Source organism: Mixia osmundae (genome assembly GCF_000708205.1).
Source record: "Mixia osmundae IAM 14324 unplaced genomic scaffold scaffold_4, whole genome shotgun sequence".
Classification (NCBI taxonomy): Eukaryota; Fungi; Basidiomycota; class Mixiomycetes; order Mixiales; family Mixiaceae; genus Mixia; species Mixia osmundae.
This window is the reverse complement of record NW_014575560.1, coordinates 650,426-674,715: the sequence shown is the minus strand read 5'-3', so window position 1 is coordinate 674,715 and position 24,290 is coordinate 650,426. Positions and strand designations below refer to the sequence as shown.

The window sequence follows — 24,290 nt, the reverse complement described above, 5'->3', positions numbered from 1 at the left end:
TCAGGTTGTCACCTTGGCTTTCGCTAGACGGGCAGACTTGAGGAGAGCCATCCGCTTCTTGAGCGCCTCAACGCGCTCATCTGCCTCTAGCTGTTCGCGCTCTTCGTTCTCGATGCGTTCCATGAGCTCCTCGCGTTCTTCTCGATCCTTCCGCTCTGCTTCACTCTCCTCTGGCTTCCCGTCGCCATCATCATCGTCGTCGCCTCCATCTTGCGTCTCGTCGGCTCGAGCAGCAGGCGCGTCGAACATGACTGGCTCTCCGCGAACGGTCATCGCCGCGTTCGAATAGCCTGCTAGTTCATCTTCCGGGGCTGCGATGGTCTGCTTGAATGCTGCCCACTCGGGATCTTCTTCCTCTTCCTCCTCCACCGGTGCCTCCTGTTCTTCTGCTCGAGTTGAAGCGGCAGGATGTAGGTCCTGAGCAGCAGCAGCTTGAGCATCTGATGCGTCGTCGAAGAACCCAGCTGGCAAGCCTTGGACTTCAGGTGCAGGTTCGGATGCTTTCCGTGCTCGCTTGGGCGCAGGCTCCTCGTCTGACTCCACTCCTCCGTCGTCATCCTCTTCTTCGAGCGCACGCTTCTGCAAAGCTTCCTGTGCTCGTTGAGCATTGCCCCGATGAAGTTTTGAAGTGGTATGGGCTGCCCAGAGGCTCTCGTGCTGCTTTAGGATGAGCTACTTGTCTGGCTACAAGGCACGAAAGGCCTTACTTTGACGGGCAAGGCGCACAAGGAGCAAGTCAGCTTGCCGGTACGATCATACTTTGCCTGCGGGTGCTCGAGCCGGCGAGCGCTCTTCATCAGGGAGCGCAAATCGCTCATCTTGATCGCGGGCTGTCACCGGCCAGCAGGGATCAAGCTCGAGCTCGAGCGCTCGACAAATCTGCCGTCAGCGCGAACGGCGACGCGGGCGCAAAGCTGCTCACTGGCCGGCTCACTTCGCCGGGCTTGAGCATGTCGCCGGCCGAGGAGATCAAGCCTGATGCTCCAGCGTCTCGTCCGGCAGCCGAGCTGGACTCGACGGCAGCCTACCCGTGCCCCGTCTCAAGTACCACTTTGGCCATCTCTAGCTCGTGCGACAGCTTACGCTCAAAGCAGATCAGATCTCGCCCGCATTCAGCGGTCGACAGGATCTTCTCGGCGTGTTCGACCTGTTGCCGCTCTATGACCACTTTGTGCGGCCGTACAAAAAGGCAGCCCAAGACAGCGTCAACGATACTGAGCCGGCTGACCAGACCGACAAGTTTAAACCGGTCGATATCACCCTGGGCATGCCCGCTTGGAGCGTAGGACCCAGCAAGAAGGCAGCGACGCTCGGTCAGCCTTCTTCGCCATCGCAGCCAGACGGGAGAAAGAACAAGATGGACAAGAGTCTGTATGCCTACGCGATGGACGAACCAGGTCGGTCTTGCATTGCTGACTCCAACCGCAACGTCTGAGTCAGTCTGTTCGACAGCGTACGTCAAGCCAGCAAAGGACAGTCAGACTCACTTGCTACAGGACCTCCTCTTCGACCCCAACAAAGAACCTGGGCCTATTCACGACTTTGACGAAAGCGCGATCAGAGAGGCCTTCACGCTCAAAGCTGGCGTCTTGCCTGGTTTTGACCCGGCAACATGGTCAAAGACGTACCGAGATTCAAAGACGAGAAAGCTCCGCAAACATGCAAGGACAGACACGCTCACAGATGACAATCGCGACCGCAAACGTATCCGGCCAAGCTAAACAATACATACATTCTGCGACTGCGACTGAACAAACACATCTACGGGCATTGCGCTAGCGTCTCTCGTCACTCATTCGGGCGTCGTTACCGTCTCTATCGCCGTCGGAATCGCATTGGCCAAGATCTCCAACGACCACGGCGGATTGTCGATCGTCTTGATCGACCAGAATGCATGTCTGCAAGGGCAACCTGTTCAGCACATGCATGCGAGGGCGCATAGCAGACGCACCCTGCAAACTGATACCACTCGCCGACTGCAGTAAGCACGTCAGCTTGCTGCCGCAAATGCCTGGCCCAACGCTTACCTTGGTGCTGCCAGAAGCGCTGGTACCAATCGCTCGATTCGGTGTACGAATTGACGCAATCATCTGGCAGGCTGAGTGACCATTCGTTGAGCCAGAGCGGTCGGGGGTAGTTAAACCAGTCGGCCGACTTGTAGGTGTTGATGGCAGCCTCTGCATCGCTGTACGTGTCCCAGTGGTAGTCTGCAATGCAAGTCAGCTTGACGCAAGATTGTGCGAGATGCCCCGACATGGATGACTGCTAAGAACGAGGTTGTTCTTTGGAACGTTGAGCATGAAATCATCCCACACGCCTGTGCCAGGTCTGCTGGACGCTTGAGACTTGTGCGTCTGCGTGGAGGCTGATGGTACGTACGGGTAGAAGGCATCATGGATGACGGTCGTCTTCTTAGGCGTGTTGCCATTCTGGATGATGTTGTATGAGTCGTGGTAGAAGCTCTTTAAGACGGGCTCGTATGTCTTGTCGTACCATGAGCCTGTCGCAGACCTGTCGAATCCAAGCTCAGCTCGAATCACCTGCTTCAGATGCGGTGCGCGTACAGCTGCGGTTCATTGACGACTTCGAGACCGGCAACCCAGCTCCGCGTCGTCTTGGGCAATGCGTCGATCCAGTCAGAGACGACCTGGATGACTCTACGCGAGCGCTGTTGGTTCGCAGGCTGAAAGAACAGTTTCGGGCCGACATGCCCGGTATGATCGTTGCCAGATTGTGATCCTGGCATTCCGTGCATGTCGATGACGCTATAGATGTTATGCAGCGCTCCCCATTCGATGAGTCTCTGTATCCTCGACAAGCGGTCGCCGATGTAGTAAGGCTCGCCTGCCATGACGCCCGTCACGTTGCCCCAGGCCCAGAAGCCGACCGGTATGCGCATCATGTTGACATTGAGATCGGACAGCGTTTGGACGTCTTTCTCTGTTATCCAGGTATCCCAGTGCTGTGTGAGAATGGGTCCCATTATCTTGTGCCCGCGATACTCCGCCAGCGTCCATTCGTCTACTGCGCCTGTACCGGCGGCAATGGAAGCAAACCATGTCGGGTTCTGGCTGTCGTGTCAGCATGCAACCCGTAGACGGTACAGACGACGCACCATCCAGCTTTCGAGAACTTGCCAATTGCCTATGTTGACGCCGTTGGCTTTGAATGTGGTCCAATCCCATTCGTCTGTGACGTTGATGAGCTTGCTGAGCGAGACTGCATTCTGTGTTGTATTGGCAGGCACAGACGCTTTCGCTTTGCCCCGTGCAATCCTCGTTGTGCTCGCTTGTGGAGACGCACTTGATTTCGAATGCGCTTTCTTGTTTTGCTTGGCGGTAGCCTTGGCGTGTGGAGTTGCGAATGCCATTTGTTGATGACTTGTCGCAGCCACGACCCAGTGCGTGCTCGTCATTGTCACCGTCACAGCGGCCATATCGTCTGGGGTGGCAGTCGCATTTGCTACGATGAGCTGCAGACCGCCCGGGTCTGTATCGTCCACGGGGCCGGACAGTCCGGCATCTTGCGCGGCTGCAAAGCTCGAAAGCAGTAGAGCTGCTGCTAATCTCCAGTGCGGCATCGCCTTCGTCGTCTCGTCTGCTCACACTGGCAATCGCATCCTGCTACGCTCGCTGCGCCTTTCTGTGGAGAGTCTGAAGGACTATCAAAGGCACATTGATGCCTTTCCAAAGTTGATATCGTCGCGTGCTGGGCGTAACGCGATCGATGGTATAAATGCAAATTCGATGGAGAGAAGCTGATTCTTTCCGTATGATGATCATGACGATGACGCAGAGTTTGCCATGCGTGCTGGTCCTGGCAGCAACGAGACCAGAGCGGACGAGTGTATGCCACAAGATCTCGAGCAAAGTCGTCTTGGTACATTGCATGCCAGCAGGCCATTGTCGTTACACAGTGATGCGAGCAAGGCCCTCCAGGCGGAAGACTAACTTATGGCTGTGCTAAGTCGATGATATTGATGAGAGCATCTGATCTCTCGACAGAAAGGTGCGCGCCGTCGAGTCCACCGTCAAGCAATCAGTCACCAACGAACACCTCGTCGAATTGCAGCAGCAACAGCTGGTAGACGGCTGCACCTCGAAATCACTGATCGAGAGGAGCTACTGCATACATCAATGGCCTCCCTACAGTGGCATGATCGCAGGCCGCCATTCTCGGGCTCGGATTGGCAGCAGCCGGACAGCCTCCCAGTGGCAAGCGAGCTGATCCCGTCTGTAGATTCATCGAGTACAACGATAAACAATTCGAGATGCTTCATTGCCGGGGCACGGCGTTTCGAGGCTGCAACCTAGCCAAGTGTGTTTCAAGTCCGTCTCGCAGAACGCGCGTGCCGCCAGAGGCTCACAGCAAGCTGAGTCTCAGCCAGCTCGCGAGCTCAAGGCATGCCTCATCCGCACGACTACGAGTCTCGGCAGTCCAGAGCAGAGCTCGTTGCCGTCCTGTAGCTCGTAATACGCGGTTCCAAAACCAACGATGCAGGTGCCTGCCCCCAAAGATCATGCAAATGAGCATGCTGTCGCTGGAAAGCTGGCTCAGGCGCATCAAGAGCTGCGTTAGGAGCCGTCAGGGTAACGGTAGGTGTGCCGCGCGCAGGGTACGTCAAGCCGCGAAATGATATGCATATTACCTTCTGCACTCTCGGCGTGATCTTTCCACGAGGCATGAAGTTTACACGATAGACTGATGATGATCATGCATTGCGTTGTGGGAATGAGGACTTGTAGATGGAAGGTGTGCTGCTCTTGCCTACGACCCGCTCACGCATTGAGTACTCACCCGTCACCGGTCATGTTGCGATCATAACCTCAAGGTGGCAGTGTCAGAGCGACTCGCTCGCGGGCCGCGATGTACTGATCTTCTTGTTGACAAACCGATCATCTCACGAGAGACGCGTGATCCCCATGCTGCGACACATGGCAGACTCAGAGGCGGGCCAGGGTCATTGATAAGTGTCGGTCTGGCAGTACATTTGCTGGTCTTGCCCACGACCCGCTCACGCATTGAGTACTCACCCGTCACCGGTCATGTTGCGATCATAACCTCAAGGTGGCAGTGTCAGAGCGACTCGCTCGCGGGCCGCGATGTACTGATCTTCTTGTTGACAAACCGATCATCTCACGAGAGACGCGTGATCCCCATGCTGCGACACATGGCAGACTCAGAGGCGGGCCAGGGTCATTGATAAGTGTCGGTCTGGCAGTACATTTGTCGCCTTGGTACTTGGTGTGCATAAATTTGCCAGTGGTGGGAAAGTTGCACAACAGTCCGCGAATGAGTGAGAAAAAGATGGCGGGTAGCAAATGAGATGGCGGGCACCCAAAAGGCCTGCCATCTTCTGGGATTCCGGGCTTCTGACCAATACTGCGTGCACTGAACTATGTGCATGCTGACATCGTGTACTGACGAAACGGACCAAGCAGGCCGTCGAGAACGACACCAGACGGGCTGTAGCGTGAGTCAGAGATCAACATCATTGTTACCAAATGCACAAAGCAACCCTTGAGACACAGTAGGTCCACGTTGATCGACATGTAGCCTGCTGCAGCCGGTGAGCCAGCACTGTCTCCCGCGGCTCAAGCCGGGCTTGGCGTTGTGGCGTTTACTGCGGAATATCGGATCAGATCGATCTCTTCCTATCTCATCTTGACAATCAATCAGTAGGGTAGAGTAGGTCGCTACAGCCGTAACATTCGCGAGCTCGGACTCATCATGCATGAACAGGCTCAGCCTCAAACAAGACAGCGAGTCAAGAGTCGCGCGCTTGCAGACTGCAAACTTTTCAGGAGACCTCGCCCACAATGACGAAAGACCTTTTCTCAGTTCGTACGTGACTTTCGTACCGTCTACGCGTGCAAACACTTTGCTAACGTTGCATACTGCCTCATAGCCATCTTCTTCATCCTTTTCAGAGAAACACTAGAAGCGGCTATTATCATCTCCGTCCTGCTTTCCCTGGCGAAGCAGCTCGTAGTCCACGTCGTGCCCGTCAGAACCTCGCTCGCATCTGCCGACACAGGCGGCGACACCACCCTCATCCAATCGAAAGAAGCCGAGAAAGAAGACGCGCCAAAGTTCCCTCACGGTAACCATGAAGTGGATGTGCACGAATTAGTCGACGAAGACATCAGCCACGCCGAAGGACGCCAGAGGAAGCTTCTCAAGCGCCTCTACATCCAAGTAGGTAGTTCTTCTCCTGCTAGCTGACACTGACACGCGCTCCAGATCTGGGCGGGCGCCTTGACCGGCCTATTCATCGCGCTCTGCATGTAAGCCACTGGGTCGGGCGATTTGACGTAGGCTTACTTGTCCTCTACAGTGGCGCTGCTTTCATTGCTGTCTTCTATACTACACTCAACGACCTCTATGGTCAGTCAGAGGACCTCTGGGAGGGGATCTTCTCTCTCGTCGCGTAAGCCCCACCTTCTCAGCTTGGAAAGGTCTCGAACCCTATGCAGATCCGTCATGATCTTCATCATGGGTATCACGATGATGCGAGTCGATCGCGCCAAGATCCAATGGAAGTATAAGCTACAGACTGCCTTCATGAACAAGGGCAAAGGAGGTAGGTCGTTATGATGGCTCGTCCGACTTCCAGGCTGATCGCCATGAGACAGTGTCTTCCGAGGGCAGATCAAGCAGATGGGCTCTGTTCATCCTGCCGCTCATCACCGTGCTGCGAGAGGGCCTCGAAGCGGTCGTATTTGTTGCCGGTGTACGCCACATGTTGCGAGCCGAGGAGGCTAAGACTAACAGACTCGCAGGTCACTCTTGGTCAACAGGCTACATCGATCCCGATTGCTGCTATCGTCGGCATCCTTTGTGGCTTCCTCGTCGGCTTTCTCATCTATAAGTCTTCCAGTAGGATAAATTTGTCGATTTTCCTGGTCGTCTCGACCAATTTCTTACTCCTCATCGGTGCTGGCCTGTTCAGCAAAGCCGTTCTCAACTTCCAGAATTACAAATTCAACCAATTGTGCGTGGTTTACCCTGGCCGGGCTTCTTACGAAGCTCATCGCTTGCTGCAGGACTGGCGGCGACGCGTCCGAGAGCGGGTCGGGCCCGGGCTCATATCCTGTGGCAGGCAATGTGTGGCATGTCAACTATGGCAACCCCGAACTCAAGACCGACGTTGGCCTAGGCTGGCTCATCTTCAATGCTATTCTCGGATGGACAAACAGCGCAACAGTCGGGACGATTCTGTCATACGTCTTCTACTGGATCGCCGTCACGGTCGTGCTTGTCTACATGAAGTGGTCAGAGGGCAGGACGCACTTCTTTGGTCTGAAGTCTGCCGCATGGCATAGGCGACAAGCACGCAGAGAGAAGCGCGAGCAGGTTGAAGTCAACAGCTTCTCGCGCACGGGCAGCGACGACAAATCGACAGCGTCCGGCACAGCCTCTTCGCCGACGAGCGCCGCGCCCTTACATGTGCTGCATCGCAGCGACGACGAAGGTATCGCAATAGAAGAACCAGCCAAGTAAGAAGAGGAAAAAGAGTCGAGAGGTCGGTACGATGCGCAAGCAGGGCAGCATGTAGAGGGGGAAAACGAAACGATACGTTAAGTTGCTACGACAACATTCATCATTGCAGCAGTGCTGTTCTCTACGGTCTATCGCTGCCTCGTCTGTCTTTGAGAATGTTCACTGACTCCCTCTTGTACGCCTTGTAGCCGCGCGCGAGAGCCAGATGAGGCTCCCCAGCCGAAGACGACGCTTTGCTCTTGCGTCTCGTGGTTGACGGCATCATTGTAGGGTTGTACTTGACTGATCTCGAAAGGTCTGCGTCGTTGACCCGTAGTGGGTGCGGATGGATCAGCGGGTCTCGAAGTCGGCCTGACTTTGCGGCGATCTACTTTGCGAGAGGCTGACGTCGGTAGCCCATTTTCGTAAATTTTTGAGAAGATCTGGTTCGCCATGACGGTTTCAGTCACAGGCGCTGATGTATCAGCCGTAAGCTGAACGCCCTCGTTCTCTTGATTCGCTCTTGAAGGTGTGCGGAGCTGGCATTCAGTATGTGACTGGCTGAGACGACGCGCACCGGTATCAGCATTCGATGTCTGATCAATCTGCGAGAGTGGACTGCGCTGACGATCATCTGGCGATTGCGATTGATCGTCTTGCGCCTTCAGTGGTACAGGGACAGCGAATGAAGGCGCGCTCGCTGAGGCCGGCTGCGCCGAGTTCGTCAGTCTTTTCGCGAGAGCTGCAGAGCAAGGCAGGACAGGCGCTGAGCCAGCTCTTGCGATCAGTCGCGAGACACTGTAGGATTGAGGATAGTCACGCTCCACTTTGCGTGTGCTTTCTGCGAGCGAGTCTTCCAGCCATTTTGGGTGGACGATGAATCCGCCACGATCGAGCAAAGGCTGCCATTCTGGCAGGACCATGCCTGTCTGAGTGCTGCAATGGATTAGATGAGTCACACTGTCCGTCATGGTCCGAACAAAGAGGCCGCCGAGCTTCTGCGCAATGCTTCTCATGCTCTCCGCTTGATGCTCAAAACGCTGACTAGTCGTGATGACGCAGCCATGCAATGGCGGTAGAGCATCGACCTGCACGCTTTCTGTAGTAGCCGGTGGCTCTGTAAGCCCCGACGGTGAAGCGCGAGCAAGACGGATCAGACGATCAAAGCCCGCGATCTCGATGCCGTGTTCGCGAGCGTAGCCAACCTTGCGACCCTCTTCAAGGACACTGACCATCGGCGGCACAATGACGAGATTTGTCTGCGGCTCGATAGAAGCAGTGACATGTAGACCGAAAAGTCGCCCAAGTCGTTTGAGTAGCGCTCTGTCGAGCTCGTCAAGACCTGAGCCGGTGCAATGGATTAGATCTGCGCCAGCTATCGGCAAAGCGAACCTGACGGCGCGGCTCATGTGATGCGCATCAGGGTTAGATATCGAGCCAATGTAGAGGCACCGTTCGACCCAATATTGGCTGACTACGCGGGTATCAGAGAGATCGATGCTCTCAGGCGGGCTGCACAAGTGTCAGCATGGCACAGCTCTCAAGGAGCCAGGCTTACTTCGCAAACGGCACGACGATCCAATCTGGAGTGGCCATGTCATCCTCCTCAACGAAAGTTCCTCCATGCTCGATGACGCATTCGACGAAGCGCGTGCAGGATATCCCTGCGAGCCCGCAATGCTGAAAGCGGTAGCCGGCGAAGATCTGGCGCGCTGGTCGGGGTGCAGCTTCTGGTTTGGCAAGTGTACTCATGAGACTGGGTAAGTTCGGATTCCTCGGCGTTGCCGCGATAGTCTGGCCGTTTCTGACGCCGCCCAGATGAGTGCTTGGTGTCGCATGAGGCTTGCTATCGACCTTCATAGCCACTGATTTAGCAGTTTGATGCAGCTGAGTCGAATCAGCCAAAACAGCTGGCTTGCTGGATGTGCTCGAGCCTAGGAGCTGTGAGAGGTCCTCAGGTGCGAGGCGAACGCGGGTAGCACTCGCCGATCTGCGTATGATCGCTTTCTCCCTCGTGCTTGCGCCTTCATCTACGATTGTGGCGTCTGCCAGTACGACGGAAGGGTCATCGTCAGGCTGCTTGCGCTTTAGCTGCGGCGCCGATGCGCGGGAGGTACGGGGCCTGAAGTGAGTAGCAAGATAGGCTGGTAGGTCGATCGGCAAGGGTACCTGACGCTCTGCCAGTTTGGTATTTTTCTTCGAGAGATCGTATGCGTCCTCTGGCAGAGCATAGCCGGCTGCCAATGAATCTTCGACCCATGTCGACCAGACCGCACGACAGGTTCGCAGGAGTCTTTGGGCAGTGAGAACATCGTCGACCAAGACCATGCCTCGCTCATCTGGGGTCTTTGCGAGATTGGCAGCGATGCGTCCATTGAGCTTGGGAAGCCAGTCGACCTTCAACTTGCTCGATGGCTCTAGCTCGCCGGTCTCTTGATGAGCCTTGACGATCTCTGGAGTCGCGTAGACGACGAGGTGAGAGACGCCTAATTTCAGTCGAGAGGATGTGTCTGCGCCTTGTTCCTCTAGTAGCCGCAGATAGTCATTGCGGGTCGACTCGGGCTCCTTTGGAAACCCGGTGATGCTGATTTTGAGGGTCTCCAATGGTCTTACTCGGTGCAGCTTGATCGATTCCAGCAGATCGATGGCTTCAGCTTGTAGCCAGCACTGGTGCAAGTCATCAATCCAGTCGATGGAGAGCACAAGTATGCCGCGCCTGACTGCTGTTCTGAACTTGTCACTGTCGCGCAAGGTGACTTGCAGGTGCTGTCTGGCCAGGACATTCTCCTCTGACTCGTCCTGTAAGCCCAGGGAAGGCACGAGGAGGATCGACGTTGTCGTCATGAGCGAAGACGACATGCTGCCGCCCAGCGCAGTGACTTGTTCTCCCAGCTTGGTCCGCGCATCGTCTTGTATGCCCGTCGCAGAGATCTTGACGCCATGGAGTGGCAGACGGTCCTCTTCTTCTGGCTCGCTCTCCTCTGCGCTTGTGGTCAGCTTCCTCTGTCCAGAGATTTGCACAATGGTGTACATACCACCTAGCGCTCTCGCTTTCCCCTTCCTGAATGACGTCGCGGCTTCTTGTCCGTACAGACAGTCGACACGACTAGCCTCTCTGGCTCGAATGGCAGCTTGGACTTGCGCCGATCGCTCTTCCTCTGTCAGTGTGCAGGCTTGGCTCTCAGGCGCCGGTCGGAGCTTGATTCGCTTGTCCTTGACGGACATGTGGCCCTTGCGACTGCCATGAGGCGCCATGCCTGACTCACCGGACTCGGGCGCGCCGACCAACTCGCGGCCAAAGCCAGCGAAGACACGCGAAAGCGCGACGCGTCGATCGCCTCGTGACGTCAAAGACGGGGTCGGCAGTCAAAGCTGTGGAGCCATGAAGGCTCGCCGTCGAGACTCCAAGTCGCTGCCATTCAGTGGCGCGAATGGCAACAGCTCAACGGCTGGACTCGCACGCCGTCAAAAGGCTCGCTCGTCGCTGAGAGGCTTAGCGATGACCTTGCTGGCCCTTGGCTCTTTATTGGCAATCACATGGACCTTTGGACCTCCTCTACCGGCGCTCAAGGGTATCAGAGCCAGTCACACATCACTGTTTGTCAGCAGGGATCTTTCCGCTCCCATAGGAGAACGCACGAAGCATGAAGCAGCTGCACATCCGAACGAAATGGTCTTGATTCTCTGTCCAATGAAGAATGCGATCGAACACATCTGGCACTACTTTCACCTCATTGACTCGCTCACCTATCCACGTCACTTGATCCAGATCGCTGTCCTCGTGAGTGACTCTCACGACGGCACATTCAAACGCGCAAAAGAGCTCGCCAACGAGCGCCAGACCAAATGGCGACGTCATCTCCGCTACAACAAGATCAGCGTGCTCAACAAAAACTTTGCAGACTCTCCTGCTATGCCTGCAGCGGGTATCGAGAATATCGGCAAGACGAGGCATTCTTTCGAGCTGCAGATTCATCGACGAACGCTGCTAGCCAAGTCGCGTGCGAGCTTGCTGTCGGCTGGTCTGAGTCCAGAGGTCGACTGGGCGCTCTGGATGGATGTGGACATTGTCGACTACAAGCCGACACTGATCGAGGACCTCCTGTCCTGGTCACGAAGGCTCAAGACTGCAGACGTCATCGTGCCAAATTGCATGTGGAAGACGTATGATGATATGGGGTCAGTCACGTCATATCTCTAGCCACTTGCGCTGAAGCGGTGGGGACAGCCCTTATGATAAGAACAATTGGGCCGAAACTGACGAGAGCATGGCCATCAAAGCTTCGTTGCAGCCCTCAGATATTCTCATTGAGGGTATGTGCCTTCGATGCAATCCGACAATGGGAGGCTGATGCGTGATCTAGGCTACCCTGAGCTGCAGACTGGGCGGTATCTTCTGGCAGATGCCTACTCGCGGGAGCGGCCAGAGACGTCTCCGGATGAGATGGAGCTCGATGGCGTCGGCGGCTGTTGCACCTTTGTCAGAGCCGAGATGCATCGCAATGGCGCAACGTTTCCAGCCTACGCGTTCGACAATCAGATCGAGACGGAAGGCTTCGCACAGATGGTCAAAAGACTTGGCGGTCGGATGGTTGGCCTGCCGAAGTATCACGTCTTTCACGGGCTGTACGGCTAGACGACTAGATTGTCGCAAAAGATCTTGAACGAACACGAGCTGCTGGGGCTTCGTCCAGCACTTCTTGCAAGACTGTGCGACAGTCGATATGGGCGCCGAGACGGGCGCAGAGCAAGAAGCAGCCAGATAGCTTGCGATTGAGGCTGTAAGTCTCCACTGGCGGCGGCGTCAACCGATGTCGCAGCATGATGGGTATCTGAGCTCGGATGCGATCTGTGATGGTCTGCTGAGCAAAGGGATAGGGTGACGGTGCGTCGGGTCGGAAAGGCTCGCCTAAGGCGACCATTGACTCGACGTGCGCATCCAGCATGACCTAAAAGCACCTTCAGCCTGTGCACAAGTCCTGCTCTTCGAACACACCTCGCTTTCGTTGCCCGTGAGATAGCCGAGCGCGAGAGATTCGTCAATGCATGCTTGTCGGTCACCTTTGATGGCTGCTTGGAGCAGCTTGAGATAACCGTCGATAAAGTCGGTGCTGTATGATCGTGATGCGCCGAAGTCGATGAGCTCGATCTTGCCGTTGGCCTTGTTGTAGAGAAAGTTCGTCCAGTTGGGATCTGTCTGCATAAAGCCAAAATGGAACAGTTCGCGAAAGCAAAGACGTAAAATGTCGGAGGCGATGCGGTTGCGGGTATCTTGGGCGAGTCGGACTGTCTTTGTAAGGGGGATGCCTTGCATCATCTCGGTCGTCAAGACTTGCTCTGAGCAAAGCTCGGGTATGATTGCAGGCACAGAAAAGCGCGTGTCGCCCTGCAGCAGATCAGCGAACCTCTGGCCGCATTGCGCTTCTCGAGTATAGTCACATTCGTCGTCCAACTCGCGCGACAGGACTTTGAGCGTGTTCTCCAGATACAAGCCGCGCGGTAGAAGAGCAGAAGCAGTCAGGAGAAGCTTGAGGTTCGACAGGTCTGATTCGATGCTGTTTCGCACGCCAGGAAACTGGATCTTGATGGCGACAGGCAGACCGGTGGAGACCTGAGTCGCGCGATGGACCTGTCCGATAGAAGCTGAAGCGAAGGGCACGAAAGAAAAGTCTGCAAGTCTCTCTTCCCAATCTTGACCTAGGCCAGTCTCAAGGACGCTCTACACTGTCAGTCAGCTCAAGAGCGTGTCCAAATTCGGGAGGAGGACTGACGCGCGTCTGCCATTCTGGCATGTAATTTGCATTGTTCTGCACTTGCAGCAGGATCTGCTCGAGCTGGGGCGGCAGCATAGCCGAATCTGCTCGTCGCTCGCTGCATCAGATTCGTGCTGCCAATGCATGACAGATGAGTTACTAGCCTTGGATGGACATAAATTGACCGAGCTTGAGGGCAGCGCCGCGCATTCTCGTTAGCTTATCGACAAGTCGGCGGATATTTGATGGGCTGAGGAGGAGTGAAGATCTGTTACCGCCTGCTCGTGCCTGCCTGAAGGCCTCAGAGGCAGCACCCATACTGAGACCAGCAGCCAGGCCGCCATAGTGAAAAAGACGTCCGAGTCTCGAGGACGGCACTTTAGAGGCGCGAAGGATGACAGCAGACTCGGGTTGCTCTATGTCCTGCGGCAGGTCTTCGTCCTGTTGGGATGAAGTCGCAGTGGGTTCTGCCCCACTGACAGATACTTGGGGCAGATCGACTTGGCGCGTAAGTTCGGATGGCACTGGCGATGTCCCTGACGGCTCGAGAGATATGGGCTCGGCAGGGCGCTCTGACGGTCGAAGCGGCTCAGTATACGCCTGACGCGGTATATCTCCTGCAGTGGCTGTCGACTCGGTAGCTGTAGCGCCTTGTGGAAGTTGACCCGACGATGGCTCTATTGCAATGGACGACTTGTTCAGACTTGCAGGCTCGGCGAATATGCTGACATCGGGGTGGACCTCTCGACTTGTCGGAGGTCGAGCGGCCGCTTGCTGTTTGAGAACTCGTTTGAGGATGTCACGAGGCGGCACTCGAGGTGATTGCGGCCACGCCGGTGGACCCGGTGGTGCATGCTTGAGCGAGAGCTCGCCGCTCGCTCGGGCAACCTTGAATGCTCCCTGTGCGATCGCATAGAGCGTATACAGCTTGCTCATCGACTCATCCGGCAGCACTGTAGGAGGAGCTGTGGCGGCTCAAGCTGAGCAGCCGAGCAGTCGCGCCTTGCCGCTGACAGCAAGACAGGGAAAGGACGATGACGTCGACTTAGCCTGGCCTCTACAGCCACAAGTGATGCCAGTAGCCAGCGAGGGACATGTCAGGCTATGTTCGGAGCATTGTGAGAGCGCAGGGCACGCTCAAAACGGCTGCAAGCTCGTCTGCAGCCGCTCGACGATCAAGCTGGACCTCGATCTCGACCTTCTTCAATCGTCCTCAATGGGACGTTTCAGGTGCCCCCGCTCCTACTAGAGCATGGCCAAGCTCGGCGCTACATACTCGGTGCGCTCCTCTGCCATGTGAGCTCGCACGATCGCCGTCTGACAGGAGCAAACAGCTCGAGAGCGACATTGGCACAACCATCGAATTTGTCCGACGAGCTTGGCGGCCACGACGGAAGCCTGAGCGCAATGGTGCCAAAGCGACTACCTCAGAGGCCATCGGGGGGCACCGCAGTGCGAGAGATGAGCCCGATCTATCGGGCAATCGATACATTGAACGCCTATGGGACAGCGAGGTCGAGCTTGGACGACATGTCGGCCATCGGTGCCTACTGTCTCATCAGAGATCAACCGGAACATCAAGAAACGATCAAGCTCGTCAGCAATCGAGCGCTCGTGCGGCTGGCTCATTGCTTGACAGTGCGCATACAAGACGACGCGCTCTTGCAGGACATCGTCGCAGACTTGCTTCGCCCAGCAGAACTTGCAGAGACGCAAGCACTCGTCCAGATGCTACAATCGTACCTTCCAGATTGGCAAAGGGCCATGCAAGCGCGGCACGGCAGCGACTTGAAAGCCTCACAAAGGCTCGCGCCTCTAATTCTCAATCGATGGGATTCCCTCTGGCGCAGACGGCGGGAGCGCAGCGCAGATTCGCTCAACCTCGAGGACGTCGAGATGATCGTTGCTGCTTCGACGCAGTCCGAGCGGCCAATGTCGACCCTATCATCAGACGATGCTCATGAGGCTGCAAAGGCTCTATGGGACCGGGCGGCCGTCTTGCTCCTCTTGCAGCCAAAGGGAGCCAATTCGCGCTTATATCTGCGCTGGCTGAGCGCACTCGTGCCCGGCGCTTTCTCTAGTAGCGAGGAACGCGTCCAGTTGCCGCTCAGGATGTATCTCTTCTTTGCTCGACACGGCTATGTGGACGACGGCCTCTTGACCTCCGCTATCGAAGATCTCACGAATAGCCATACTACTCTGGCAAAGTCGGCAGTCTATGGTTTTGCGCTCTGGCGAGCGGAAATGCGCCTGTCGCTCCAGAAGGGCTACTTGCGACGCGCCCTGCCCGTCATGATAAAATACGAGAGACAGCGCCGTCGACTGGGCCTGCCAATCGACTCGGAAATCTCAAGCTGCTTACGAGAGCTCTATGATGCCTCCTGTGGCCTTACGGGTCGCGAAGGTTTCGATCTGACCGCTCGTACCATCCTTTGCCTGCTCGAAAATCGTATACAAGTATCACCGGCCGAGGTGCCATACTTCCTGGGCGAGCGAGGCATCGATCGCTTCTTTGATCTCGCAACGGCGCGACAGAAGGTTTTGCAGCGTGCCCAGATTGACATGGTAGAGCTGACGAGCCATCTGCTCATGACACGATCTCTCTGGCGGCCTAAGCCTCAACATCTCTTGTTGCTTGCTCAGATCGCTCCTCATCCGAGGACTCGACAGCTGGTGACTGTACTGTTGCCCAAGATGCTACAAGCAGCACAAGATGGTCAAAACTTGATAACCTACGACGAGCTGGTCACCGTTGCATTCCAGCGAAGACTCATTGACGCAAACGCCTTCTTTGTGCGTCTGGACGGACAGAAGACCAAGTTCAGTAGCCATGTATGCGCCATATTAATCGACGCGCTACCGGCTTCCAGCGAGCGTATACTCGGCAGCTTCCTTAATGGCAGAGAAGACCTAGCAGCTGCGATATCGAGCAAAGAGTCTGGAGGGACAGCCAAGCTATCTCGCGTGCCTTTGTCGGATCTGACGATGCTCTTATATGGCTACGCGCTGACCGGCCAAAGAACCAAGGCAAGACGTGTTTTGCACCTACAACAACAGCTTCGGCTGGTGCCAGACGTAGCACATTTCAATGCGACCTTGTACTTCGTTGCTCGCCACTCGCCACGCGCAGCGAATGAGATGCTCGCAGAAGCCGAAGCCTTTGGCTTCAAGAGCGATAGCGATACGCGCGCCACGCTTAAGCATGCCGTTCAGGCAAATGGGCCAGTGTTGTCCCTGCCTTACGCCTCTGGGATGCAAGCATAGATGTCCGCCGCGTCTGTAAGTCTAAGCGTCAATACGATGCTCCCGTGACGAAGCAAGTACTCGCTTGAATGTCCGTCAAAAGCGAGCAGGTTGACCAATGGCGCCTCTCTTCCACCGAGCGCATTGAGAATGTCTTGTCCAACAATGCCGCCCAATACGGCGCAAGATGGCATGAAATCATAGCTGGCCGTGCGAGCTATGTCTCTGCAGATCACCTGACAATGAGCGCAGCACGGGCAAGCTCAAGGACTGATCTTACCTGTAAAACGCATCGAGATCCGATGCGATCTCAAGTCCTTTGGCTGGTAACGTTGTCGTCCCTATCGCGCTGAGAGCCGAAGCGACTGATTCATTTGCAGGCATCAGACCATGGTGTTGCCTCTGATATTCCCAGAGCACTGTTTATAAGAGTAATGAGTTGGGCAGCAAGTGCCACAACGACAAGCTTCGACGAACCAAAAAGCGCTGACAGAGCTGGGTTGAGCTTTCGACGCTTCTTTGGGGACAGATTCCAGACGTATGCTTGTGCAGTAGCAAAATCTACAAAGTCGACTGAGCGTTGGACGGTCAGCTTCTTTGCGTCCTCGGACAGCGTGCCATCTGGCCGTCGCTCCTGTTGCTCGCTGTGCTGATGTCAGCGATTTGGAGGAAGGTCAGGGCCGGCTACTGACATGACGTAGCTGTGTTTGCCTAGATCGCAGAAAGCATAGCCGTTCATACCAAATGAGCCTGTCGCGTAGAATTGCTTTCCCATCTTATGCGTCAATGCATTGACTCGCTCCTGCAGGCCAGATGAGCGCGACAACACCGGATGGAAACGGCGACGCACTATCAGTTCGACGGAAGAGTCGGTGAGGCAGATGAGGTCGAAGCGTGAGTAAAAGTGCTCGTCCGAGAGGAGCGACATGTCATGAAGAATGCTGATCTGGACACGAGGATTGAGGAGCTGTATGCGCTCTTGCGCTGCTTGCGCTCTCTGCTCGCAGGCGAGCGCCTCAGGAATACCGCGCGCGATGACATCGACCTAGCGGACTGACATTGGCTCCAATATCAGATTCGCGTAGAAAGAAACCCGTCGCTAGGTCTTCTTCAGTGACTGCCTGGTCGTCGAGGATACTGAGTGAACCGATGCCGGCCAAGACGATGTTCTTTGTAATCTCTGTGGCTATGCCTCGCAAGCAGACGAGCAGCACAGCGGCTTTGCGCATCCTGTCGCGCGCTCAATGAGTCGTGTTGGCCCACTTTGAGCTCGACGTCGAACCTGTTCTGAGCTTCGACACCCCATAATCGTACTGCGGAAATGTTGTGCTCGCCGTCAGCGTTGAACGAGCCCAGGGGAGTACATGAGAACTGACTTTGCCGATCATAAAGAGCCGCTTCCGCTGCAACGATGTACCATCAGCTTGGAGCAGCTGGCACGGATCGAGCCGAGCGTGCCTTCTGAGATGCCCTCCTGAGTCGACACTGGTTCAGCATGGCCGTTCGTCGCCATGCTGCTGCCCTTCTCGCCCGTCGTCCAGTCGATTCGAGTCGCGACGTGTTGCCGAAAGCGACGACGCCGACAGCTGGCTTGCCTGGCAATAGCTCGGCCATGGCAGACTTGAGAGCTCGACAGACGTCGGGCAGCTCGGTCGGCTCAGAGCAGCAGCTGGGACAACGGCCAGCGGCCGCACCGTGGTCACCGAGCTCAAGCTCACCCCGTTCATTCGACAGTCCTCGCTTTGGATCAAGTCAAGCGGTCTCAGATGCAGCTCGCTCGCCTGAATCCGCTTCAACGCAGTCGTTTGCTCGAACGAGTCATGTCAGGAAGTCGCCAGCGAACGGACTGAGTCGCTCGCAGCAACAGACCACGCGACGTTCAGCAGGTCCCTTTGAGCCAGAGACCTATCTGGCCAACTTTCTGCAGGATGTGGGCGCTGCCTCATTGGTACCTGGCCCCGCCCAAGGCAAGTTCTCCCATTCGGCAGCCCGGGCTCGACGCAAGAGTCTGTCGACGTCTAGCTCGTCTGCACATGGCGCACAGAGCCCGCCGCCCCAGCCCGGCATACCCTCAGATGAGCCGACGATAGCACGACATGTCGCCCGTGTCCAAGAAGAAATTATCTCGCTTCGGCTGGCCGCTCGCTCGCGCATACAGAAAGCCTTTCCCGACTTTGTTGCGCAATACCGAACGACTTTGGAGTTGCAAGATCGTCTCGTGCGGCTCGACGCAGAGACGGATGACCTAGCAGACCAGACAGATGCATTTGCACCGCGATTGATACAGACGCTACAACGGCACGCAGCGCTGCAAGAAGAACACTTGCGTGCAAAGACGCTTGCACGAGGCTTGACGCGCATTGTCGAAGCGCGGTCTACCTTGGCCAGCTTGAAAAGCACCATCGATGCCGGACGGTTGAGAGAGGCAGAGACAAGCATACAGCATGCAAGCTTGCTATTCCGTCAGGCAGCATCAGACGAGCACGAGACAGTCTGGATCCAGCAGACCATGCAATGGGAGGAAAATCTAGTGCGTCCTTCGCCAATCTCTCCAATTTTATGCTGCTCAGGCTGACACTGACAGTCATCATATCGAGAGATGGATGCTTTGCTCACGCAGAGTCTCGTGGATGCCTTCCATGGCGCGGCTCATGTCGAAGGCGCCAAAAAATCGGGTACGGCCTCTCTTACTGTGAGAGAGGTCGTTCCAGGCTCACAGGCGCCAAACGCCGAGCCCATCGCCCTTGTCGACGTCCTTGAGACCCTCGCTAAACGGACAGCGCTCGAAGCACACCTGACCAAGCTAGCTCGGCGCATCATCGAAGGCATCGTCGAGCCTTTCCTCATTCGTCAGCCCGTCGGTAATAGCAAAAGCGGCGCGATGCCTCGTTTGGTACAGACTGGTGAATCGACAATCGACCTATCAAGTGGTAGCGCGACCTCTAGACTGGCGGTGCTAGACGATGTCGCGATGCTTCTCGCCTTCCTTCGGCAACGCTTCGGTATTGCGACGGACGCTTTCGCGCTCTTTGCTGCAGCACTCATGTCTCTGCTACTGCCGCTATTGATTGATAAGCATTTAGAAGCGCAATTGCCGTCTTCGTTCGATGGACTCGTTGACTACAGAGCCCTCTTGGACCGAGCAAGGTTGTTCGAAACCGAGCTCTCTTCGACGGGGTATCTAGTCAGCACCGAAGATCGCGTTCTGTCGCGATGGGCAGATCAAGCAGGAGTCTCATGGACTCGCAAGATTGCTCGCCAGGCCCTCGAGCAGGTCCGCCGTGACGTCATGTCGAGCGACTGGGAGGCCAGCATGGTCGACTGGACCGTCATCGATCCTCCAGTTGAGGCAATCTCTACTAAGCCTGCGGACGATTCTCCAGTGCCATCGACCGAAACCGTCTTTCCGCCTGTCCGACAGCTGTCGGTCGAGCCGGCCGATCGAAGCCAGACAGTCACGCCCAGCAAAGCCACGGGGCGACTCGGGGCCTCACGACTCACTCGCAACGGCGTATCGCCCAGCGCACCTCGGTCGCTATCCCGGACACCAGAGCCTGTGCCTCCTCCAGCACCGGCTCAAGCTGATCAGGATGAAGACGATGATGCTTGGGATTTCGACGAGGCATATCTGCCCGATCCGCCGTCATTGCCGCCTCCTTCGCCAATGCCAAGCGAGAGTGCCGGATCAGATGGTGCATGGGGCTTTGACGACAGTGGGCCAGCTAGTCCCGCGCAAAGCAAGGCGTCAGCACTGTCTTCTGCCCGCATGCTCGAGCAGGACACAGTAGTACCACAGGTCGCAAATGGCACGAGCCAAGACGACGAGACAGGAGACGCCTGGGGCTGGGATGATGACAAAGAGCTCACACTGCCTTCGCCGGCCTCATCGCGACATAGCAAGCGCTCCGCAAATTCGCATCTTGTCGTCCAGCCTTCTGCAGCTGTGCCTACTTCACATCAGGAGAAGATTGCAATTTCGACGAAATCGGAACGATTGATCGAGCTCGTAAAGTCGGTTATAAGAGAAGGACAGTCGACTTGTCGCTTCTCGACGGCGGAGCTTGGCATGTCGATCGATGTTGCCAGCTTCGTCTCGTCGGGTCTTGATCTGCTCGATGTCTTTAGAGCTACCTTGCCGGTTCATCACGCGAGATCGATCGAGTCCGTGCCGTCTCTTGGCATGCAATTCGCCAACGACTGTCAGTGGCTTGCGAAGGAGATCGACGAGCTGCGTACTGCGGCAAAATCGTGGGACATCACCGCTAGCGTTCTTGCCGATATGCAGATTGTGCAGGAGTCATACGAACGGGTTCATCGAGACGCCTTGACCGGACAGGCTGTATGCGGTCGCCTCGTACTCTTATGTGCAATGCTGACACACGCGCGCAGGATCTGCAAAAGGCTCTCATCATGTCGATGCTCGACGAAACAGATCATCTCAGGAATACGTCCGACGACGAGCACAACGAGGCGTGCGAGCGGGCGCTGAAGCAGATTGTGTTCACGCTTAAGCGTCTCTCGCAAGCCTGGAAGGTCAGCCTGGCCGTAAAATCGCGAAGTCTATCTGACGGGGCTTGACAGCCGATGATGGTTCAGCTGGTCTATCAGACTCTGATGGGCACACTGATCAATGATGTGCTGCTGCGCGTGCTAAGCGATATCGAGAACCTGGCCGACATTGCGGCAGAGGAATCGTCGAGGCTCAATGCGCTCTGCAAGATCTTGCATACGTTCGAAGAGATCTACTACAACCCAGCGAACGAGCAATCGACGATCTCATTGTTCGTGCCGGTCTGGTTCAAGTTCAACTTTCTGTCGGAGCTACTCGAGGCATCTATGGTACGCCTGAGATGATGCAGCTCCGTCCTGGCTGACCTGGGGCGCAGGTCGACATTATGTTCTTGCATCAAGAGGGTCACCTCGTCGACTTTTCGAAGCAAGAACTAGTTGCACTCGTGCGAGCGCTGTTCTCCGAGAGTCCGACGCGGCAGAAGAACATCGAAGCGATTCTCGCGGCCGGCTGAGGCTTGCTTGCATAGCTGTATGCGCCAGGCTTATGCATATCAAGCAAGCGTGTCTTGGAGTCGCTGCCACGACGCGAACAGGCGTACTCCGGCTGGCGTTGGGCCGCCGGAAGATGGCATGATGACATTGAGTCGACCGACAAAAGTCTTGATACCGTCTGTGAGCTTCGTCAGGTCTGCATAGCTCGCTTCGGGCAAGAGGGCTTCGATGTGCACGTCTGCGGCCAGGTGGCGCGTCAGATGAAGCTTTCCTTCGTCTAGCGAGTGCCAGAGGAGTCTGCGCGTGTCGAAACCAGCGAGGTCAAGGAGCTCCTGGGGCACGCTGGGCAGCACGATGTTCCTGTCATCGCTGGGTGCATCGCATGGCAGGATGATGTGGAGCGTATAGCCCTCTGACAGTTTTTGCAGGACACTGGGCGGCGGTAGCTGTTCCCTGGCGTCAGCTGTGCCACAAGGCAGATCCGCCGAATCAAGCTGACAGTTGGACATGCTAGCGAGGCACGTAGTCGTCTGCCTCTTGACTTTGGCAATGCAAGCTGCGTCGATGACGGGGTAGAGTCGTCTTCGAGCTCTTGCGTGCTGACGGCCTTGCTGTAGATCCAGAAGGCTGCTGATCCGAGCAAAGCCAGCCCACCGGCAAGGGCGACATACTGCCGCTTGACCTTGCTCATTGGTGCCGGCCGGCCAGCTGACGTGTACGGCAACGAGCCAGCCGAGTCGCGACGATCTCGACTCTTCTTCCTTCGCGCCAACACCGACCAATACTTTTGCAGCAAGATGCCTGTGCGTACACGGATCAACCCGCATAGGGCGCTCACTGACTGGTCCACAGCGTCAATCGCGCGGCCGATCCTCGGCTCCTCGCTCTGCGCCCGCTAAATCGGGACCGCCTGCTCAGCAGCAACAAAAGTCCAACGTGCCCGCGCATCCACCTCAGACTGGATCGCAAGGTGGCGGTTTCTTGAGTCAGGTCGCCTCGACGGCAGGCGGTGTCGCTCTCGGGCATGGCATCAGTAACATGATCTGGGGTGGCTCATCGGCTGCCGCTGCCGGACAGGAGCAGCCTGCTCAGCCGGTCCAGCAGAACGGTCAAGATGCATGCAGCAATCATGCCAAGGTGAGTTGCTTGCGAGCATATGGGTCACGTCAGCTGCTCATGCAGATTCGGCCCTGCTGCAGGAGTTCACACAATGCCTCAATGCCACTCAAAATGACGTCTCGGCTTGCAATTTCTACCTCGAGCAGCTGAAGCAATGTCAAGCTGCGAGCGCTCGCTACTGAGTTTCGCTCATCTCTTGCAACGCGTAGATCCGGATTTGCATCGCAATGCATCGGCTGCCCTTAGCTTAGCTTAGCTTAGCTTGCCTTGACTTTGTGTCCAATTTCGTACGTCGAGAGAATGCGACAGAGAATCGCGATGTTGGTGAGCAGGAAGAGCACGCTTGCCTGCCACAGCTGATAGTACGTCGTGTGACCCAGCATCTCGAGCCGAAAGGCAGCGGATAGCCAAAGCGCCTGCGTCTTATGAGCTACGAGCGACGTACAGGCAAGAGTTGAGCATACCTGACCTGCTATCCAGCCAAGGAGCCAAAGTGAGCCTTCCACTCGACTGACCCGTACGCTTGCAAGAATGAGCGGGAGGAGCCACAAATACCACATGAAGTACTGACAGCTCGTCAGCCTCGAATACAGCTTTTGCGCTCGCCAAGACTTACTTGAGATGTGCACACCTTGTTGAGGGCCACGAATGCCACAGTCTGAGCAAACCATGCCAAGCCCAGCGAGCGGCTACCGAGCAGGAGGCCGAGCGCGGTACAGGCACCCAATTGAGGCACGAAGGACACCCAGGGCAAGTCAAGCCAACTCGCACTGTCGAGTCCGTAGCTCAGATAGATCGAGTAGTGGTAGACTGAGAAATTGTGGCGGTGATCAAGCCTGTGCAAATGGTAGAGGTACGTATGCTCGATGAAGTCCCAAGACCATCTGTGTGGCAGTCAGCTTCAGGTGATGCTGCTAGCGAGCAGACTCGCATGAGGTAGCAGGCTGCATTGAGCGCTGCAAGCGTCGAAGCGCTGATCAAGGCGTATCGGATCTGGGTCGAGTTCAGGAGGGCGTCGCGTCGGTGAAGCGCAGACCAGCATGCGAGTCCGTAGATGACAGGATACAGCTTCAGATGGATGGCAACACCGAGCAAACAGGCTGATGCAGCCAGTGCACCCGTCTCGAATGCATAGAGCGAGCCGACGACGAGCAGGCCCAGCAGAGATTCAGACGAGCCGCGCGTGGAGATGTTCATCGCGATTGGATTGAGCCACCAGACTGCGTTGAGCAGCCATCTCCGCTTGTGCTGCGATAACAAAGCTTTCTTCTTCAGAAGCCTTTCGAGTATGCAGGCAACGCCGAGGTCGGCGAGCGCAAAGAGCGATTTGCCCCATGCTTCGTGCAACCAAACGTTGGGCGTGAGCAGAAGCGCGAGCAGAGGCGTGTAGCGGTACGTCGAGCGACGGTAGGGACTGCCAATGCCCAGCCTGTCGTCGGCTTCAGGCTCGACGATGTATCGCGCAGCGTCAGTGAAGACATAGTAGTCTACGTCTGTATACTTGAGCGTCGAGTGAGCGTCGTGGTACACCGAGTAGACGATCAGGCTCAGTCTGAGAGAGACGCCGATCACTGCCCATTGCCAGAAGCTCGGCATTGCATCGCTAGAGCATGGCTGTCTCGATCGATCGCGCAGAGGAGGTCATCATCAAGATGTCATCATGATCAACAGCGCAGGGGCAATTCGACA

General features: G+C 56.3%; 14 protein-coding genes across 14 annotated transcripts; 7 read left to right on the top strand and 7 right to left on the bottom strand.

Moving 5' to 3' along the window:
* On the bottom strand, window positions 1-818 carry L969DRAFT_48204 (uncharacterized protein; the record flags this gene model as incomplete). The annotated part of the gene is made up of 2 exons (XM_014713244.1): window positions 1-657; window positions 708-818. The coding sequence occupies 2 exons, from the start codon at window positions 816-818 to the stop codon at window positions 1-3; spliced, it is 768 nt and encodes a 255-aa protein (XP_014568730.1).
* A 77-nt stretch (window positions 819-895) lies between these two features.
* On the top strand, window positions 896-2,135 carry L969DRAFT_86760 (uncharacterized protein). Its single transcript, XM_014713243.1, has 4 exons — window positions 896-1,044; window positions 1,095-1,397; window positions 1,453-1,989; window positions 2,037-2,135. Exons 1-3 carry the CDS (start codon window positions 951-953, stop codon window positions 1,719-1,721), a joined length of 666 nt encoding a protein of 221 aa, XP_014568729.1. The 5' UTR covers window positions 896-950; the 3' UTR covers window positions 1,722-1,989; window positions 2,037-2,135.
* On the bottom strand, window positions 1,793-3,580 carry L969DRAFT_93958 (glycoside hydrolase family 5 protein; the record flags this gene model as incomplete). The annotated part of the gene is made up of 7 exons (XM_014713242.1): window positions 1,793-1,898; window positions 1,952-1,976; window positions 2,028-2,207; window positions 2,255-2,328; window positions 2,380-2,511; window positions 2,565-3,067; window positions 3,116-3,580. 7 exons carry the CDS (start codon window positions 3,578-3,580, stop codon window positions 1,793-1,795), a joined length of 1,485 nt encoding a protein of 494 aa, XP_014568728.1.
* A 951-nt stretch (window positions 3,581-4,531) lies between these two features.
* Window positions 4,532-4,967, top strand: L969DRAFT_73531 (uncharacterized protein; the record flags this gene model as incomplete). Its single annotated transcript, XM_014713241.1, has 2 exons — window positions 4,532-4,615; window positions 4,746-4,967. 2 exons carry the CDS (start codon window positions 4,532-4,534, stop codon window positions 4,965-4,967), a joined length of 306 nt encoding a protein of 101 aa, XP_014568727.1.
* Window positions 4,968-5,819: 852 nt separating this feature from the next.
* On the top strand, window positions 5,820-7,503 carry L969DRAFT_16804 (uncharacterized protein; the record flags this gene model as incomplete). Its single annotated transcript, XM_014712875.1, has 8 exons — window positions 5,820-5,844; window positions 5,909-6,198; window positions 6,244-6,287; window positions 6,338-6,430; window positions 6,477-6,583; window positions 6,636-6,733; window positions 6,783-6,994; window positions 7,047-7,503. 8 exons carry the CDS (start codon window positions 5,820-5,822, stop codon window positions 7,501-7,503), a joined length of 1,326 nt encoding a protein of 441 aa, XP_014568361.1.
* Window positions 7,504-7,631: 128 nt separating this feature from the next.
* Window positions 7,632-10,737, bottom strand: L969DRAFT_47372 (uncharacterized protein; the record flags this gene model as incomplete). Its single annotated transcript, XM_014713240.1, has 3 exons — window positions 7,632-8,994; window positions 9,041-10,463; window positions 10,518-10,737. The coding sequence occupies 3 exons, from the start codon at window positions 10,735-10,737 to the stop codon at window positions 7,632-7,634; spliced, it is 3,006 nt and encodes a 1,001-aa protein (XP_014568726.1).
* Window positions 10,738-11,152: 415 nt separating this feature from the next.
* L969DRAFT_47184 (glycosyltransferase family 62 protein) lies at window positions 11,153-12,118 on the top strand (the record flags this gene model as incomplete). The annotated part of the gene is made up of 3 exons (XM_014713239.1): window positions 11,153-11,661; window positions 11,711-11,796; window positions 11,847-12,118. The coding sequence occupies 3 exons, from the start codon at window positions 11,153-11,155 to the stop codon at window positions 12,116-12,118; spliced, it is 867 nt and encodes a 288-aa protein (XP_014568725.1).
* A 4-nt stretch (window positions 12,119-12,122) lies between these two features.
* On the bottom strand, window positions 12,123-14,171 carry L969DRAFT_93954 (uncharacterized protein; the record flags this gene model as incomplete). The annotated part of the gene is made up of 4 exons (XM_014713238.1): window positions 12,123-12,431; window positions 12,479-13,201; window positions 13,254-13,339; window positions 13,400-14,171. The coding sequence occupies 4 exons, from the start codon at window positions 14,169-14,171 to the stop codon at window positions 12,123-12,125; spliced, it is 1,890 nt and encodes a 629-aa protein (XP_014568724.1).
* A 158-nt stretch (window positions 14,172-14,329) lies between these two features.
* L969DRAFT_47591 (uncharacterized protein) lies at window positions 14,330-16,499 on the top strand (the record flags this gene model as incomplete). Its single annotated transcript, XM_014713237.1, has 2 exons — window positions 14,330-14,514; window positions 14,570-16,499. The coding sequence occupies 2 exons, from the start codon at window positions 14,330-14,332 to the stop codon at window positions 16,497-16,499; spliced, it is 2,115 nt and encodes a 704-aa protein (XP_014568723.1).
* Window positions 16,170-18,029, bottom strand: L969DRAFT_86751 (uncharacterized protein). The gene is made up of 10 exons (XM_014713236.1): window positions 17,937-18,029; window positions 17,855-17,881; window positions 17,761-17,791; window positions 17,537-17,708; window positions 17,329-17,475; window positions 17,171-17,280; window positions 16,956-17,122; window positions 16,759-16,897; window positions 16,564-16,703; window positions 16,170-16,512 (listed from the first exon to the last, which is right to left on the bottom strand). Exons 1-10 carry the CDS (start codon window positions 17,989-17,991, stop codon window positions 16,475-16,477), a joined length of 1,026 nt encoding a protein of 341 aa, XP_014568722.1. The 5' UTR covers window positions 17,992-18,029; the 3' UTR covers window positions 16,170-16,474.
* A 61-nt stretch (window positions 18,030-18,090) lies between these two features.
* On the top strand, window positions 18,091-21,502 carry L969DRAFT_47774 (uncharacterized protein; the record flags this gene model as incomplete). The annotated part of the gene is made up of 5 exons (XM_014713235.1): window positions 18,091-19,008; window positions 19,063-20,817; window positions 20,868-21,011; window positions 21,060-21,317; window positions 21,365-21,502. The coding sequence occupies 5 exons, from the start codon at window positions 18,091-18,093 to the stop codon at window positions 21,500-21,502; spliced, it is 3,213 nt and encodes a 1,070-aa protein (XP_014568721.1).
* Window positions 21,503-21,541: 39 nt separating this feature from the next.
* On the bottom strand, window positions 21,542-22,173 carry L969DRAFT_93950 (uncharacterized protein; the record flags this gene model as incomplete). Its single annotated transcript, XM_014713234.1, has 2 exons — window positions 21,542-21,928; window positions 21,982-22,173. 2 exons carry the CDS (start codon window positions 22,171-22,173, stop codon window positions 21,542-21,544), a joined length of 579 nt encoding a protein of 192 aa, XP_014568720.1.
* Window positions 22,174-22,279: 106 nt separating this feature from the next.
* Window positions 22,280-22,783, top strand: L969DRAFT_23355 (uncharacterized protein; the record flags this gene model as incomplete). The annotated part of the gene is made up of 3 exons (XM_014712910.1): window positions 22,280-22,285; window positions 22,335-22,619; window positions 22,682-22,783. The coding sequence occupies 3 exons, from the start codon at window positions 22,280-22,282 to the stop codon at window positions 22,781-22,783; spliced, it is 393 nt and encodes a 130-aa protein (XP_014568396.1).
* Window positions 22,784-22,790: 7 nt separating this feature from the next.
* Window positions 22,791-24,197, bottom strand: L969DRAFT_93949 (glycosyltransferase family 50 protein; the record flags this gene model as incomplete). The annotated part of the gene is made up of 5 exons (XM_014713233.1): window positions 22,791-22,842; window positions 22,893-23,017; window positions 23,066-23,167; window positions 23,218-23,485; window positions 23,533-24,197. 5 exons carry the CDS (start codon window positions 24,195-24,197, stop codon window positions 22,791-22,793), a joined length of 1,212 nt encoding a protein of 403 aa, XP_014568719.1.
* Window positions 24,198-24,290: the final 93 nt, after the last annotated feature.

Bases quoted from the DNA above. Each gene is read 5' to 3' on its own strand.
- L969DRAFT_86760 (XM_014713243.1), top strand. From the start codon at position 951: ATGTCGCCGGCCGAGGAGATCAAGCCTGATGCTCCAGCGTCTCGTCCG. The intron at 1,045-1,094 runs GTACCACTTTGG...CGCTCAAAGCAG, and splicing joins CTACCCGTGCCCCGTCTCAA to ATCAGATCTCGCCCGCATTC. The intron at 1,398-1,452 runs GTCGGTCTTGCA...TCTGTTCGACAG, and splicing joins CTACGCGATGGACGAACCAG to CGTACGTCAAGCCAGCAAAG.
- L969DRAFT_86751 (XM_014713236.1), bottom strand. From the start codon at position 17,991: ATGGCGACGAACGGCCATGCTGAACCAGTGTCGACTCAGGAGGGCATC. The intron at 17,882-17,936 runs GCACGCTCGGCT...ACATCGTTGCAG, and splicing joins TCAGGAGGGCATCTCAGAAG to CGGAAGCGGCTCTTTATGAT. The intron at 16,513-16,563 runs GCGAGTACTTGC...TTAGACTTACAG, and splicing joins CGCTTTTGACGGACATTCAA to ACGCGGCGGACATCTATGCT.